Consider the following 18,151-nt stretch of genomic DNA (forward strand, 5'->3'; position numbering starts at 1 on the left):
GATTGATATTTCAGAAACAATATATTTCAAGAAAAAGTTTAAAACTACCCTAAGAATAGTTTTTTTGATTTTTTTTTCAATTTTCAAAATGAACTTTAGAACCTGAAATTTTGGTTACAGAGGTTTTAAAACACACTCTTACGATCTAGTTTTGGTTTCGTTCAAATCTCAGAGAAGAGTGTCACTTCGAAAGGCTCCCTTGTAAGTTCCTCTAAAATTGAAGCAGTTTTGAACAAATCAATTTCAATGTCAATAAGTAGTTAAAATTGCATTCAACCTAACCATTTTCATATATTTCCAACACGTTACATATAATCGTAAATGTAATTATTATTAATATACAGATAAACTGTAACACTTTACCTGCGATTTTTACGCATTAAAAATGTAGGTGATTCGGGCGCGACGACCATGAAGAAAATTAAATAAACAATTGGTACGATCGCACATAAGATGTTTAACATCACGTAATCAACGAACGATCCTATCACATAAACGTATAATATTCCCATGGTAACCATCAACTGAATATATGATCCTAATTCGCCTGTAAACATAAAAATAAAATATTAATTCCGTGTCCTGTCCGAGTCATACGACAAAAGTGTACAACTTATGTAGGTACTATAAGTATAATTTACATCTTTAATTTGAATTCGATTTCAGTTATGTACACCTCAACAAAAGGGAACTGAGTAAAATGAGACATAATTCTCTTCCCTCTGCTCGTTAAAAAATTCACTGCATGCATACTCAATTTTATTTTCAACATGAGACTTGACTCAGACTTTAGAATATTTACATTGATATTACACCACAAGTATTATATTTTTATTATTTTGCATTTTTCTCAAGTTTTGATATTTTTATAAGTTTGGGGTGTTTTTATGACAATGTTTTTCCAAATTTTTCGTAATTTTCAGGCGTTTTTAGACAGATGCGACAGTTTTTAGAGTTTTACTTTGTTTAATCAGTTTCAAATCCAGTTCTCAGCTTCAATTTTCGGTTTCAAAACTCCAAGTATAGTTTTCAGTTTTCGATTTTTTTTTTTTTTTTTACTTTCAACTTTTCAATGATTTTTTATAGCGATTTCTTATCATTTCAATTCGTTTCAAACACTTTCATATGCACTTTTGGTAAACTTTGTTCCAATTTTATTACTTGTTGCTAACTTTTGAAATATATTTCCATCCATTTTTTTGAAAGCAAATTTCACTAAATTTAAATATTTATTGGTTTTTTTTGGGGGGGGGGAGAAGTACTAAACTTTTTTGAAAAAAAGAGACTTAAGTAATGAAAAAAAATTACAAAAAAACACAAAACATTACTCCCATACTTCAGTAATGAAATTAAAAAAAAAAAAGTACAAATTGATATTGTTCTGATTTTCAAAAGTTTTAAAATTAAAACAACTTTGAAACTTACGGATACAGTTGCCCTTTTTTACAATTTCTGGCAAAAAAAATCAAGAATTTTTGTAAATTTCAAGCAAAAAACAAGACTTATTGGAAATTATTGGCCAAAAAATGTTAGATACCTACTTTTTTATGATTTTCTTCAAAAAAGCAAAAATGTCCAAATTTGAGTAATTTTTATAATCTAGTAATTATACACACCCCCCCCACAAAAGTGAAATTTTTGTTAATTTTTTAAAAAACGAGACCTCGATTTTTTTGGGAAATTTTTTTAAACAATTTTATTAAAAAGCGAGAATTTTTTACAATTTTTGGAAAAAAGAAAGACCTTGACAATTTCATTAAAAAGCAGGACTTATTGAGAATGATACTTTTTTGGCAATTTCTGGCAACAAAACGAGGCTTTAGGATAACTTAGTAGGAAAAAGTGAAAATCTTCAGCAATTGCATGAATTTTTTCTAAAAGCATTTGGCAATTTTCGCAAAAATCGACAATCTTTGGAAATTTTATTATTGGCAAAGAAATTACATTTTAACGTACCACTTTTGCACAATTTTTGGAAAAAAGTAAGACTTTTGGGATTTTTTTTTACAAAAATCCGAGAATTTCGGACAATTTTTAGCAAAATACAATTTTAATAATTTTCTTCAAATAAGCAAAAAAAAGCTCAAATTTGAGTAATTTTTGAAAAAAAAATCAAACAGGGTGTCCACTCATTTCTGGAAATGATTTTCCCTGACTTTTCCAGGTTTTCCAGACGAATTTTTCCATTTTTCCAGACCATTTTTCTCTATTTTCTATGCTCACCCCGTACTTTAATTTTAAAAAAAGGGGAGATATTTTTTGCACGACGAAATAGGGCGTCATCACGACAAGCATTTTTTCGTTCATAAAATATGAATGAACGACAAACAATGATGAGGTTTCACGCCAGATGAAGCCCGACAAAAAAGTATTTTTGAACGACTACAATTTAAAAACGAAATAAGCAGTATTCACGCCAAAATAATTTCATACACGACAGAACATTATCAGTTCGATTATGGTTAAATTAACGACTTAACAGTTATAATTTTGTACAAATTTTGACAAATAATCAACAGAGGGTTTCTTTCAAAAAAAATTGAGTGAAATTGTAACTCAGTAGAAGAGAACCAAACTGGCCTAAGCTAAGCGAGGACGAAAGCTTAGGAAAAAAATGAGAATTTTGAGGATAAGATCGGTGATTCTGTCGGCAAATGAACGATAATTTAATACATGATTGTAAAAAATTTGAATTTTTGAAAACTGAAACTAAAATATTGTTGGAATTTTTGTATTTTCCAAACTTTCTGGAATTTCTTACAATTTCCCAAGTTTTTCCTACTTTTGAGGAACCGGAGGGGTGCTTACTGTCAGTGCCTAGGCTTGTCGTGCTGACGCCCTTTTTTGTCGTGGTATTACATCACACCCAAAAAAAAATGGGAGGGGAATTAAAAATGAATAAAACATGCATCAAGTTTGGCCAATTGATAAAATACCTATGTATTCATATAACTTATGAAAATTTTTCTTTTCTTTTTTTGATTTTTGAAGGCTTCAAAATGTGAAATTTGTTCATTTCAAAATGAGAGACAAATTGGCTCGAGGGAAGCGAGGGCGAGAACTTTCGAAAATTTTCATTTCAAGATGCCTGAAAACGAGTTTTTTTTTGAATGTGAAGAATGTTTATTTTTTGGTTTTTTAAATTTTAATATTGGAATGGATGTTTTTTTGAAGGAAGTTTACTCTTGAAAAAGAACAGAGAACAGGCTCGAGCGAAGCGAGGGCAAAAGCTTCTGAAAATTTGCGTTTCGAGAAGTGAAAAACAGTGTTTTTCTTACATCACAGGTCCTAATTCAGAATTTTCAATTGATCGTTTTTTCAAAATTCCAGGGATTTTGCGTGAAAATTACGAAATTCCCTGACTTTTCCCTGACTTTTCCAGACCGACCAAATTCCCTGACTTTTCCAGGTTTTCCAGGTTTTCCAGACCTGTGGACACCCTGTCAAAAATTGACAGAGATAATTTTCAACAATATTTGCGGAAAAGTAAGATCTTGACCTTTTGGAAATTATTGACAAAGAGTGACATCTACTTTCTGCTTCTGGTGATTTTTGGTGAATAAGCGAGTGAGACATTTTGACATTTTTTTGGGGGGAAAAATACAATTTTTAGCAATTTTATAAATAAAAGCTAGCATTTTTTTATAATTGACAATTTTTGCAAAAATCTACAATTATTGGAAATTATGTACTTATTGGCAAAGAAATAACATTTTTTCACATTTTTTTTTTTTTTCAAGTACAAAAAGTGAGACTCTATTTTTGTATTTTTTTTACCTAAAGGAACGGCACTTCTTCGTAATTTTTGGGAATTTTAGGTAACAGAAATCGCTAAAAAAAACCTAGAATTTTTGACAATTTTTGAAAAACGCCCCATTTTTGTACAATTTTTGGAAAAACGTAAGACTTTCGGGAATTTTTACAAAAAACCGAGAATTTTGGACAATTTTTAGCAAAAAACGACTGAGAAGTTAGGCAAAAAACAGGACTTTTGGGCAATTATTAGCAAAAAATGACACTTTTTAGTTTTTTACAATTTTTGTTGAAAATAGGGGACTTTTACCAGGTGTATAAAAAAAACTCTCAAGACAAAAAAATCACGACTTTTTCACAACCTATTTTTCACATTTTTACCGCATGAAAATACCCCCCCCCCCCCCAAGATAATTTTTCCCATTTTTTGAACAAATTATTTTTTTTTCATTTCGTGGGCTTTAAAAAAAATTTCAAGTGTGTTTCGAACAAAATTCATGACTTTTCATGACTTTCATGCCCTTTAGACACCCTGAAAATTGGATTTTTCGGTTAAAAAGCAAGACTTTTGGTTAATATTTAAAAAAATAAAACTGAAATTTTTTGGAAAAAATCGTCAATTTTTGACGAAAAATCGGTAATTTTTGATAATTTTAGCAAAAAGCAAGACTTTTAGACATTTATTTCCCAGACAGAAAAATGATACTTTTTTCGCAATACAGTAGACTTCCGATTATCCGACCTCCGATTATCCGAACAGCCGTATTATCCGAACGAAAAAAAATCCTCCCTATTATCCGATTTTTTGATTATCCGAACAAAATCCGTATTATCCGGACAAACATACACAAATTATTTACGAGTACGAGTACCTACATGGTCAAAAATTTTGGTAATCTTTGTTTTTGGTTTGTTTTTCTCTATTTTGTGAAGATATGAAATTTATCCTTTGCACTTTTTATAAAAAAATACAAAAATTCACCATTATCATCAAAAAAACAGTCATTTTCCACCGAAATTCAACCAAAAAAATTTAAATCCGTATTATCCGGATTTTCAATTATCCGGACAACGCAATTCCCCAATTAGTTCGGATAATCGGAAGTCTACTGTATTTGCTGAAAATGGGAGACTTTTATTCGATTTTTCAGTTAAAAAGCTTCTCTATCCATTATAACAGCTAAAAAAATCGGTTTTCGTGTCTTTTTCAATATTTCTTGATAAATTTTCATTGCTAAAGGCTCTTGAAATTGACCTAGGAGAGTGGTTTCGATTTTCAATTCTTTTTCACCCATTTTCAGCAACAAAAATAGTACATTTTTGCGCTTTTTTGCCTTTTTACAGCGGTTTTTGAGCATGTGTCATCGCTGGAGCCTCTTCAAATTTACCAAAGAGGATACAATTATCGGATTTTTCATAAACTCGCCAAATTTTGAACATATAAGTTGAGTACGCTTCCCCTCCCCTCCCCTCCCTCCCCCCACCACTCCTCTCTCAATCAACTTGAGATTTATAGTAAATTTTGTTGATTAAAACATACGAATTTTTAGAAAAATTTTGTTAAAAGTTAAAAATGCGCCACGACATAATTTATTTAAATTTTCAAAAAAATACCTAATCTGAGCCATAAACTACCCGTAGTTGTCTAAAAATCTTGGAACTTTCCAGTAACTCTGTTTGAATAGGCAATTAGACATACACAAACATAGGATACCTTCATTATTATTCAAACACGTGCTAATGCACTACTTCTCGAACACCTTGTTCTATCAAAACTCAAAGGTCAATGATCTACCCGATTAAATAGCAACGTTGTCGTTTCTTTTCTTTCATAACACATACGATACAACAAAGTAAACTACCTAAATCATTTCAATTAGAAAGCTTTTTTTTTCAATTCCACTATAATTTTTTCACTACCACAGACAAATCGAAGGCTTACACTAACACTTTTGTATTCATGCACCTTTTCAAGTAAAAAAACCCTTCGTCTCCTTCTCTTTACACTTGCTGAGTGATAACGTATCAATAACTGAAACCATATTATTCAAAGTAAAGTACGTAAACTCTATACCATTTATGTACTTTTGTTTACGTACTAGAATGAGGTACTACAAACCTCTAACAGATGTTTCGGCGATCTCCCCTATATACATAGGAACGGTGGCGGTCACAGCGCCGATCACTCCACCTGCTATAAGCCTAGCCAGGTATAGCAGTTCGACCGACTTAGCCACGATAATTATCACCCACGATATCAAAAACGGTATAGCCAATGTTGCTATCGCCGTTTTCCTTCCGACGAAATCTGCACCCCAACTGGCGGGTAACGAGCCAAATACAGCTCCGATGGCGATCAGCGATCCTGCCCATGATGCTTGATCTTGTGTCAGGTAAGGGCCGGGTTCGTGAGCCGTTATGTTCGTCAGCAACGGTTCAACCGGCGATGTCCAAGCCAGAACAGTACCAACGGCGAATGGTCCAATGGTGGCTGTAACAAACAAGAATAAAAAAAATCGTATTACAAATCGAATTCTCTGTTCTTTGTTCAGCAGCTATACCTACTAATAATTAATATGTAAATCTAGTATCGGTATAAATTTGAACTCCACAAGTCAGCTATAGGTTATTAACTGGTCTTTAAGATTTGCCAAATTGTACCTGCGTGTACTTGTAGTTATCTATCTGTTGAAACAGTTTGAGAAAAAAAATCGACTCGAAAACCTTGAAACTTTTTATACATTGAAACCATGTTCCACACCTAGCAACTCTTAACGAGGTGAATAATTTTTTTTCTTTGATTAATATTTCTTTAGAGCGAATTTCCCACATTTATCGACGACTACTGAGCATGAAATTTTCGCTTTTGAACACGAAAATTAAATTTAGGGGGATTTGATCGTCTATTTTTCCAAAATTGAATCAAAAACCTCGTTATTTTTCCAATTTTTTCAGCCAAAGGGGCACTAAAAAATTCTCATTTCTTCAAAATTCATCGAAATTCAAAGGAGAGAGAAGAACGGTCAAAATTTCTCAAACGTGCCTCTTTCAATCTCTCAAAGTACGTAAAATTTTCCACCCGAATGTGAATCGAACTCGTAACGAATAATAAAAATACGACATCGCTCTTCCCTGCCAGAAACATACGTATTTTCGCACTCTTATCGTCATCGTCGTATACGAGTATTTTACGTAGTAATTTTCCAACTTCGACGTAAAATTTCGCCATTATTTCCATACGTCACTTTAGCAATTCAATTCCTTATTTTCTCTTGTTTCTACGCTGCTTCGGCAGAGATAACAATTTACATATTGGATTTAGATTTTCAAACCATCCAGAAACGTTTTCCAAACAGTTCGAACAATTATCGTACAAATTTTATGTACGCACAATGTACATACATCGAGCTCATCCAACATGGGAAACTGTAAACAGCCAACTTATAGTTACTTTGAAGTGTAATCACCACACGCTTTAGTGTTAAGACTAGTACGATGCGAGGAGAACGCGTATAAATAAATCATTTTGAAATTCGCGCCAAGCAACTAAACTTTAAGTTAACAGAAAGTCACGCATACGTAGCCACCGCGGCTGTATACGAATACATATGAATCATGCTTGAAAATTTCCTCGAGCTGAATTCTTATCTCTATTTTGACTGCCTGTGTTGACTCAAAAAATGAAAAATTTTCGGCGTTAAAAATTAATGAACATTTTTGAACTACGGTAGAAAAAATTTCAAGGTTTTTTTTAGCTCGAATTGGAAATTGAATTTCGTAAATTTTTTTTCTATACACATTTTATTATCGACCGATTCGAATCGTTTTGTTGCGGTAATTTCTCATCTGTGATTTACAACCGGCGCGAGCGAGTTGAGATTGAAATTGCTGCTGAATTGACGTATATTCGACGTTTAACATGCGAACAATTTGGCTTCTGGCACGCAGCCAACTTTGTTCTCGGATGAAATTGTTACGAAAAAATTAACGTTTAATTAATTAAAGCCTCGGAGGAATAAATTAAAGGCGGAACGTGTCGGAGGGAGTGAAATTAAATAAGGATACGAAGCTGAAGGCGGAAAAACGATGAGCCCAGGTGTACGATATTGGTGGTTTTATAGTATGTAGGAACCTTTTGCATGCTCGATATTCGATCGTAATTAAATTCACCGTTGGCAAAGATATCTGAACAGATACGAGTAATTTTTATCCTTTTTTTTAGGATCATTTTGCAGCAATGATTTTTAGTAGTGGATTGGTTGAAAATTACATCCATTTTTTTCTCTCGTTGAATCGAGTACCAAATGACCAAAAAACTACAGTCCTACCTGAAATTTCAGTTGAGCAATTTCAACCAAAAGAACGAGGAGAAGAAAGGCACCAAATTTTTCGATCACCCAGTATTTATATCATACCTATTTCAGTACGAGAATTTCATCAAATAGACGTAAAATCATAAATATTTTTCAATTCGCAGGAAATGGTTTTGAGGAGAAAAAAACTTAGTCATTCGCGAAGAATTTTGTTGAAATGTAGCTGAAACTGCATGAAAATGAAATGATGAAAATGTTATACCTACCTGCAATCCTGCATTCATTAAACTTGAAGAATTGAAAAAATTCATGATTGAATAAATTTTTGGCACACATTTCCCTCCAAATAAAATTTTGTTGAAACGTTTCGATACGAACGAGACACTTCTGAATCGTTCGCGAAACAGATGAGAAAAAAACTCAACTCAAACACATAATTGAAAAAACAAAATCGAACCAACTATTCGTTTAGAGATTGATCAAAAAGATTTTTGAACGATTTTAGCCAAGTTGGTGAAGAATCGTTCGCGAGAGATGATTTAAGAACTTGATTCTCTTCTAGATTCTCAAAGTGAATGATTTTTAATCAATTGGGTATTAGAAATCGTTTACGAACGATTTTGCCTCAAAATGATACTAGAAATTCAATCATAAACACAGCGATCTTTCCTTCAAATAAATCTAATCGTTCGCAATAGAGACCACTCAAACATATCTACAGGGCTCGTGCTCAATTTCAAAACAATTAAAAATGAAAAAAATAGAATAAAAGTAGCTTCAGTAATTAAAACAGCTTGAAAAAGGAACCAAAAAGTAATCAAAAAAGTGGCAAAGAGTGAGAAAAACATTTCAAAGTAGAAAAAATGCCTCCCCCCACTCAAAAAAATGAAAAAAGAAACAGAACATATCAAATTGAAATGCTCTGGTTTTTGAATTTTGAATTTTTACAACTTTTTCGTTCAAAAGCGAAACTTTTTGATAATTTTTGACAACGAAGTGAATATTAATAAAATAAATTTATGCAATTGAGGAGCTTCGTGGAAAAGGGGCCTTGGCCAATTTTTTTTAAGCTGATTTTTACAAGTTCAAAATAGAATTAAAATGTCTATTTTCCAATTCGTTTTTTTTTTTTTTTAATGGAAGAACGCTTCCATATTACTGAATATGGTGGAATTAATAAAAAAAATAATTTTAAATATATTCAGAATTTGTAAAAATCAGAAAAACAAAAAAAATTGACGAAGGCCTTTTTTCCATGAAACCCTTCCATTTCTGGCAAAAACTCCAACTTTTTGGCAAAAAGCGAGACTTTGACAATTTTATCAAAATTAAGTGCTTTTTAGCAATTTCTGGCAAAAAAGCGAGACTTTTGGTCAATTTTTGGAGGAAAATGACACTTTAGAATTTTTGCCAATTTTTCACAAAAAGCAAGATTTTGAGAATAGGACTTTTAAAAAATTATATATGAGCAAAGACATAATTAGGTAGGGTTTTACTTTTTTGAAATTTCTGTCAAAAAACCACAACTTTGGAGCAAATTTTTAAAAAAATTGAAACTTTTGGGTAATTTTTGGAAAAAAGTATCTAACAATTTTTAATAATTTTGCTAAAAAGCGAAAATTTTTGACAATTTTTGAAAAGTGGAGAATTTTTGATCGTTTTTGGTAAAAAGTAAGATTCAGACTTTATAAAAGTTTGGACAAAAAAATTAATAGAGAAAAAATTGGCTTTTAGCTATTTTTGTCCAAAAAAGCAAAATTTCTTAATTTTGGCCAAAAATAAATTTTTTGGGTGATTTTTTTTTTTAGAAATTTTACGATAGAGCGAGAGTTTTTGTCAATTATCGAGTGATTAAAGATAAGACTTTTGGTGATTTCTGTCAAAAAAATATATTTTAAAAGATCTAACGGATTTTTTTTTGAAAAAAATCACTATTTTTTCCAACCTAATTTTCAGAAAGCCCTCCACTCGCCCCTCACTCCTACAAACTCAAAAAAAATTAGCCAAGTCAAATTTTTCATAGAAAGATTTTCAAAAAATTGAAATTGAAAGACAAAAAATATTTTTCAATTTCATCAAAAATGAACTTTTATTTCCAAAGATTCAAAATTTTTTTTCCTTTAAGAATTTTGCTAAAAAGCGGGAGTTTTTGTAAATTTTAGAGTAAAAAGGCAAGATTGTTGATGATTTCTGCCAAAAAATATACTTTTGGAAAATTTTTGGAATAAAAAGCTCGGACTTTCGAATTTTTCACAAAAAGTGATAACTTTTAGCAATTTTTAGCAAAAAAAAATACGAGGCTTTTTGAAACCTTCACAAAAAGCAAGACTTCGATGGCTTGAGAACTGTCACGATAATTTTCAACGAGCGATTCTTTCCGAACTTCCATAATTTTAAAAAAGGTTCACGAACGAAACTTCAGCCAAAAACAACGAGTGTGTATCAGAGAAATGGGTGTTATTTCTCGTTTCTTCACTCTTGGGTCTTCTCATCTCTGAGAGAAAAATTTAGACATTTGTTCATTCAAACCATCTTCACTAAACGACCTTTTCGATTTAGAAACAAGACCCACCACGAATTTCTTTTTTTTCCCTCTACATCGCTAATAAATTATTCAAGCTCGTGCGCGAAGTTCACATCATCACTTCGCGGTAAGATAAATCTGCCATCTTTACAATCTCAATCTTCGTTAAAAGCTTTTCTCTAACCCTTCATTAAATTTATCTTCACTTACATCTCTTCTGAAAACGCCACAAACTTGACATACCTCGACGAAAAAGGAAAACTGTACGGCGAATTTATTCAAAATAGTCCGCACTCGACTTTCCTCTATCGAGTAATGTAAAGCTAGTTCCACAGATGCGAGTTTCTTTCTCGTTATTTTGACCTTTTTCACGAGTTTCTTTCACAGACTCATCATTCAATCTCTTCATTCGTCGCGAATATTGGAATAGTACGACCAATATAGCAAATTAATTTCCAATATCGACTCGTCTTCGTTCTCAATACTATCAAAACAATGGTAAAAAAAATCTCTCATCAGTTACATATCCGAATACCTTACACATTTGAACCCGACACGATTCGATTTCCTTTTTCTTTTGTCACCCTTTTTATCCTCGAATGAGTAAAAATATGAAAATGAACATACCATATACTCGAATATGTATCACGTCCACCTACCCTAACAAAATCTACGTCACGCTTTTTTCCCATCTTTTACTCAGCGACGAGCGAAAAATTCATTTTTTTCAAGGACACAGACACAGTCTCCTACACATGATGAAAAATGATCTCTTAATCGATCCTGTAAAACAACCAAACTACCAACACGGGTATAAAAAGTTCTGCTAGCTGTAATCCGATCGCCATGTGTTACACACGTACCAGCAAAAACAACAGCAGTAGCAAATTGTGACATTAAACTTTCGACAGCGAAATACTAGCTAAATAAATGACTCGAAAATTTCTTCAATTTATAGCCATCCACGAGCATCGTTATTTCGCGGGAAAAAATGGAGAAAAATTGCCAAGTGATTTTTTTTTAGGTCACACAATCATCGCCAAATACCAACGTCAGAATTTAATCATTGTTAACATAATCGTACAATATCTTTTTCAAAGAACTTTGTACCGAGGCTCGTTTCCAATACAGCGAACAATTAAACGAGACGATTTCTATACTACAAAAATGCCACAAGGCATATTCCACGCTAAAAAATGAGAAAAAAAAGACAAAGCGACCAGCCAGCTCCGAAGATAACACATTCGCACACAATGTACTACAGAGTACTTTGCCATATACGAGGCTTAATGGTTTTATCATCGCGTAGTTATTTTTCAATTATCTCTACGCTTATCTCGCGTTAATTTCTTAAAAATCGATTATCAAAACGGAATTCTTCTTCGACGAGCTATTATGAAATGCAGGTTTCGTCGTAAAAAGCAATCTCGTCGTTTAAAACAAAGCATATATCACGCGAGAATCCAGCACAGACACACCTCGAAGTAAATTTTTCAACTCCCACGCTACAGGGTAACAATTTCACCCCTTCTTCTTCACTTTTCTTTGTGCATAAATTAAGCCCAGATTTTTATCAACTTACTTAACAGCTATACTTACAAAGTAGTCCGTTAGGTAAATCAATATTTTAAAAAAGGGGGAGAGAATTTGAACCTTACACGATTCCACTACCAGCATCGGTTAGACGAGCTATTAAATGCAAATATATCCGTAATACGAAATCAGAACCCGCGAAATGTAAATCAACCATGTAGCCAGCCGGATTTTATACCTACTGTATGCTAATAAACTATAAAAATTGCCGTTTAATCGGTCTCTGAATTGGGTATCAAACGTATATTCACTTTGGAGAAGCTCTCCACCCCTTCCTCCAGCCCATCCGTATAAATGTAGCTTGTATAAGCTAGAAATACCATAAATTACCACGATTTTCATCGTACATATTATTCTTCATGTTGAATGTGTTGACGTCATCGAAAAAATTTCTCGACTGACTGGCTATAGTTGTTACGTCATGAAGTTGACAATAATCTTTTGTTTCAGTTCACATGGTCATATTCATTTCATATACGAATATTACTATAATCTATGTATTTGTTTGTACCTATTAGTCAATGAATCATATGTATTTCGATGATATAAGCCTATGAAATTGTAAAAACTATCACTGGTCGAAGTGGTCGAAGCTGAACGAATATTTTTCAAATGGGGGAAGGAATCAGAAAAGAAACAATAATCAGAGGCACATGTTGAACAATGAACAGGCACGAATCGCCAGGAGGTAATAATGGAGTGGTTTTGAAACAGAATCAAGCTCAATTTTTTATCTAACAATTCATTTGATCGAATAATTCGAATACGTAGTTCCTTGATGACTGATCCAAATTGAACAGGGATTTGTCAAAATAAATCACTTGACCAATCAATCAAAATAATACTTACGTATTAATTACCTAGGCTAATTATTCATTCAATGATGAGATATTCAAAAAAATCAAACCAAAAAAAAAAAAAACTAAATTACTCATTAATTGAAAAATGGGAAGAAAATCCCTCTCCAAGGAAACTTTCAAATCATGGATGTGTTTTTTACTCAAAAAAATTTCAGAAATTGATGATTTTTTTCTCAAAGTTTTTAAAGTCTGATATAATATTAAGAATTCATGGGAATTTTTTCAAAGGTCTTAAGAGCTTGATATAAAAACAATCAATTGTTTTGTTTATACCAAAATGTCAGAAGTCGGTCATTTTTTCAGTCTTTAAAAATCTGAGATAATATCAAGAATCTATCGGAATTTTTTTCAAGTGTTCAAAATCATCAAACAACGAAGAACTGATGGATGCATTTATCGACTCGTTACAGTCCGAATTTAAGATCGTCTTGAAAACAGCAGACCAGTTCCTTGGTATTCGAATATCTTGATCATCAAACGGAGATATTTCCTTGGATCAATCGCTGTATATCGAGAAACTCACGAAGCGATTCGGAATGGCTGGCTGTAAGTCAGTAGATACTCCGGTTGTAAAATGATCTACGAAATCAGACATTGAGAAAACGTCTGATTTTCCCTACTGATCAGCAGTTGGCGCGCTGCTGTATGTCTCCAGAGGTACTCGATTCGATATTTCATACGCAGTTGGCATATTATCGAGATACCGGGAAAATCCATCACCCGAAGATGTTAGCTGTTTGAAGCGCATTATTTGATACTTGAACGGTACAATAAACTTCAAGTTGGTGTACAAATTCGATCCAACTGTCAAACAGCTAGAATGTTACAGTGATGCAGATTTCACTGGCTGTCCTACTACATCTCGATCGACAACCAGCGTTCTGATCAAGTATGCTGATGCGGCGATTTCCTGGATCAGCAAACGACAGCAGTTGGTAGCTGACTCGAGATGCGAAGCAGAATTGATCGCCGCTAACGAAAGCATCGAAGGAAACCATCTTGATTTCAAGATTATTTCAAGAATTAATCAATCTTTCCGACGTTCCTGTGTTATTGGTGGATAACAAGAATGCCATTTAAATAGCCAAGAATGTTGAATTCCACAGCAGAACAAAGCATATGTGACCGTCCGCGATAAAACCGACCATCCGTCGCAAAAAATTGAATTTTTTTTTTTGCTAATTTTTGTTCCCTAAACCATTTAAGGCCCAAAAATAGGCGAAAAAACATTTTCGATTTTTTGCGACTGATGGTCGGTTTTATCGCGGACGGTCACATATCCAGAGGAAGTACTTCTTCATCCGTGACCGAATTTGAGTGAACATGATTGATGTTCAGCATATTTGAACTGAGCAGCAATTGGCTGATATACTGACAAAGCCACTGCCAAATCAGAGATTGTCAATCTTGCGAGAACAATCTGGGTTGATTTCATCAATTGTCTAGATCATTGTTCAAAAATTCTCAAATTAGGGAAAGTGTTAAAAATAAGTAAAATTTGCGTAAATATTGTTATTGTTTATTTTCGTTGTAATTACAAGTAATTCTTCAAATATCGAGATACATTGTATCGTTTTTGTTTTCGAGAAGTCAACAAAATATCAATTGTGACTTTGAAATAATTTCTATTCGAATATCCGATTTTTCTGTTCGAGTATTATTATGTTTTCGATCGCATTATGGCAATTTTATTTTCATTCGATTAATGTACATATTTTTATATTTATCAATATGTTTGAATACATCTTTTATTTCGAATCGTGCAACGTATTTTATTACAAACAGGGGTGATAACTCAATTCATTTTTGTTTCTGGTTATTGGTATGGATCACAATTTGGTCAAAAAATGTTGGTTATTTTTGGTAAGTCCAGTGTGGAAATCAACCAAAACCCATCAAACATCAAAGAAACGAATGAACGAACAAACATACAATAATTATTCATCAATCGAATAATTAAAACCCAAATTACTCATCAACAGTAAAAATCAAATCAACAACTTTATCATTTTGTTAACATGACCAAGTGATCAATATCAAAAGCAACTTCTCAATCACTGACTTGATTCAAACCCCAAATTGGATCATCAACTAACAAAATCAAAAACTTACGAGTATATCAATATTGAACTACCAAGTGAAAAATGATTGGATCTAATCAGACCTGATCAATGCATTGATAAGACCTGACCAGATCAAATAAGGTCTAGTCAAATCAAAATTTAATCGGATTGGATCTGTTCAGACCTGAAAAGATCCAATGGGAAGACCTGATTGGATCTCCTATATAGATCAGAACTGATCGGATCCGGGCATTCTCTACACTCAAATAGATCTGTTCAGTCCTAATCAATCCGATCATCGTTTCGAAAAACTAACTCACCAAAATTTCCAACAAAAAAGTGTTTTTTTTTTTTACTGAGAATGAGAACAGTCGTTCTAAAATAACGTGTTTCATTTTCGAGTAAGCGGATAGGTATTGTTTTTCCAGTACGGTTACTTTTTCACATACTTAACGCAGACGTAAGTAGATATAATAATTCATCGTTGCTCTTTCGTTGAGAAAATATCTGCCTTCATTTTTCCATTTTTTTTCCTTCGTCGAATCAACGTAAAACTGCCCGATCATCGTTTCGAGACCACTACTGAATTTCGAGTAAATTTTCACAACGTGAAATTGGAGTTCATATAAGAAATTGACAAGTCAGCGTTTATTTACGTCGTCGTTCGTTTTCACCTAGTTGGCATTAACGTTGAGAAAACCCTCGCAATTAAGTGTATATCGTCGACCTATATAGTCAAGAGAGTTCCAAGTAATTCTCCCATTACTTTTTCTTCAACCTCGCCTCCCTCCCCCGGTCACAATCTGGTGTTTCAGTCTAGTATTGGTAAGCTGAAGACTTCATTGACAAAAAAATAAAATAAGCCACAAAAAAATTCAAGTCAGGTGTTAGTAAATTCGTACACACGATAGTACTACATACATATTTTAGTTGGCAGAATTTACTTTAAAAGTGCGGAAATTAGCGACTGTGTGTTGGAATAATGATTAAACCGAGATGGGATTTTTTTCACTTTTTTTTCTTTTTGTAATTTGTGAAAACAACAACATATGCTATAAATTCAACGTAGACGAGTGTTTATGCATCTAACAAGAATTTTTTTTTGGGTGGTTTCATTTACGTTATGTTGACTATGGTACGAGTATATTGACGACTGACACGGATGGCAAGATGTACTATACGAGAGAGAAAAAAACTTCAAATTGGCACACTCGAGTATTTTTGTTTTTTCCTCGTCTCATCATCATTTAATATTCCGCAGACGAAAGAGGGCTGGCTGCTGGCAAGTTGCGTAGTAAACTACTAAATTATCATATATTGCGATATGTTACACATATTATTATTCTGTTTTTATGTAATTTATTTGTAGCATTCGCTATTCGGTATGAATGAACTTTCTGAATGGTCACAACAGAGAAATCAAATAGAAAATTATCAATCGAAATAACGATAAGAATATTAAAGCTATATTATTGTAATGAATGAAAAACAACGAATTGAATAATGACAGGAAAGCTTCGAGTTCTAATTTTCGTGGAATACGAAATTAAACGCAATTTCAAAATAGAAAAAAGTCGTCAATTTTTATAATGGTCAATTTTTCAATGACTGTTTTCTGAATTTCAAATTAGAACTGACCAAAAAAAATTTTAAAAAGCAAAACTGACAATTATGGCAAAAAAATGGGTTCATTGGCAATTTTGGAAGAAACCAGAATTTTTTAAAATAAAATTAGGATTTTTGTGCAAAATTCAAGACTTTTAGACAATTTTGGCAAAAATGTGTAACTTTTTGCAATTTTGACAAAAAGAGGGACGTTTTGTAATTTTTTGTAAAAATTTGGAATTTTTTGTAAGAATTCAGAATTATTTGTAAAAATTTGTAATTTTTTACAATTTTGGCAAAAAATAGAACTTTTTGACAATTTTGCCAAAAATAAGACTTTTATACAAAATTAGGATTTTTGTTCAAAATTCAACACTTTCAGACAATTTTGGCCAAAAATTTGTATCTAATTTTTCACAATTTTGGCAAAAATTTGTCATTTTTTACAATTTTTGACAAAAAGAGAAACGTTTTGTAATTTTTTGTAAAAATTTGGATTTTTTTATAATTTTGTCAAAAAATAAAACTTTGACAATTTTGATAAAAACTTTTTGACAGAAATTGAGAATCTTGACAAATTTACATTTTAAAAACTTTTAGACATATTCGCTACACAAAATGGACCTTTTTCACAACCTTGACAAAAAATCGAATTTTTTTAAGCAATTTTGATGGAACGTGGGACTATTTTTGAAAATTTAAGCAAGAAACACGATGTTTTGCATTTTTGTGCAATAACAGGACTTTTATTTGACAATTTTGGACAGAAACCGGGCTTTCCAAGACAGCTGAGACGAAAAACATACATCTTTGGATGTTCAGGCAAAAAATCAAATCCACTTATTTCTTAGTAAATTTAGCAAAACGTACAGATTTTTTACAACATCGTTAACATGATCTCCCCCCCCCCTTTGTTCCTCTCACCATTATTAATGATTTCCAGAGAATAAAAAATTAAACATATGTATCAAGTTCAGAGACCATAAAACTGAAAAATAATCAAGTATTCGCGTGTATTCTGAGAATACAATTTTCCTCGATAATCATTCGTAGAATTTTCTCAACATGAAGGTGCTTTGAAGTTGATCACATGATTATGTACAGCTGAAAAACATTTCTGTATAACTGTGAATCACACAAGAATTTTATGTCATTTCCGCGTTTCCTGAACGTTAGAATCAAAACGATGGATATCGGTTAGAATTTATCTCCTTCGTTCGGATTCAAGAAACCGATAGTGATAATATTTCCAAATGACTCACTGCAGATAAGAGGAGCAATTGATGTAAGAATGGTTGCATAACGATTTGTCTAAATATTCTCATCGGTAAGTTCGAAAATGACATATTTCGAGCAATTTGTATATACGGAGTTTTCAAAGTTCGAAGCTTTCATACAGTTTTCCCTTCAATTTTAAACAGTTACATAAATCCTGTAATA

The 18,151-nt window shown here is 32.5% G+C and overlaps 1 protein-coding gene across 7 annotated transcripts in view; it reads right to left on the bottom strand.

Annotated features, from left to right (window-relative positions):
* The window catches only part of LOC135841644 (facilitated trehalose transporter Tret1-like), a 141,641-nt gene that overhangs the window by 4,986 nt on the left and 118,504 nt on the right, over positions 1–18,151 (bottom strand). For all 7 annotated transcript variants that reach the window (XM_065358711.1, XM_065358713.1, XM_065358712.1 and 4 more), the window contains 2 exons: positions 5,873–6,244; positions 364–547 (listed from right to left, as the gene is read on the bottom strand). In XM_065358711.1, coding sequence (XP_065214783.1) covers positions 364–547; positions 5,873–6,244 — 556 coding nt within the window. The remainder of the gene's footprint in view (positions 1–363; positions 548–5,872; positions 6,245–18,151) is intronic.

The sequence above is a fragment of the Planococcus citri genome, chromosome 3, assembly GCF_950023065.1.
Source record: "Planococcus citri chromosome 3, ihPlaCitr1.1, whole genome shotgun sequence".
In the NCBI taxonomy this organism is placed as follows: domain Eukaryota; kingdom Metazoa; phylum Arthropoda; class Insecta; order Hemiptera; family Pseudococcidae; genus Planococcus; species Planococcus citri.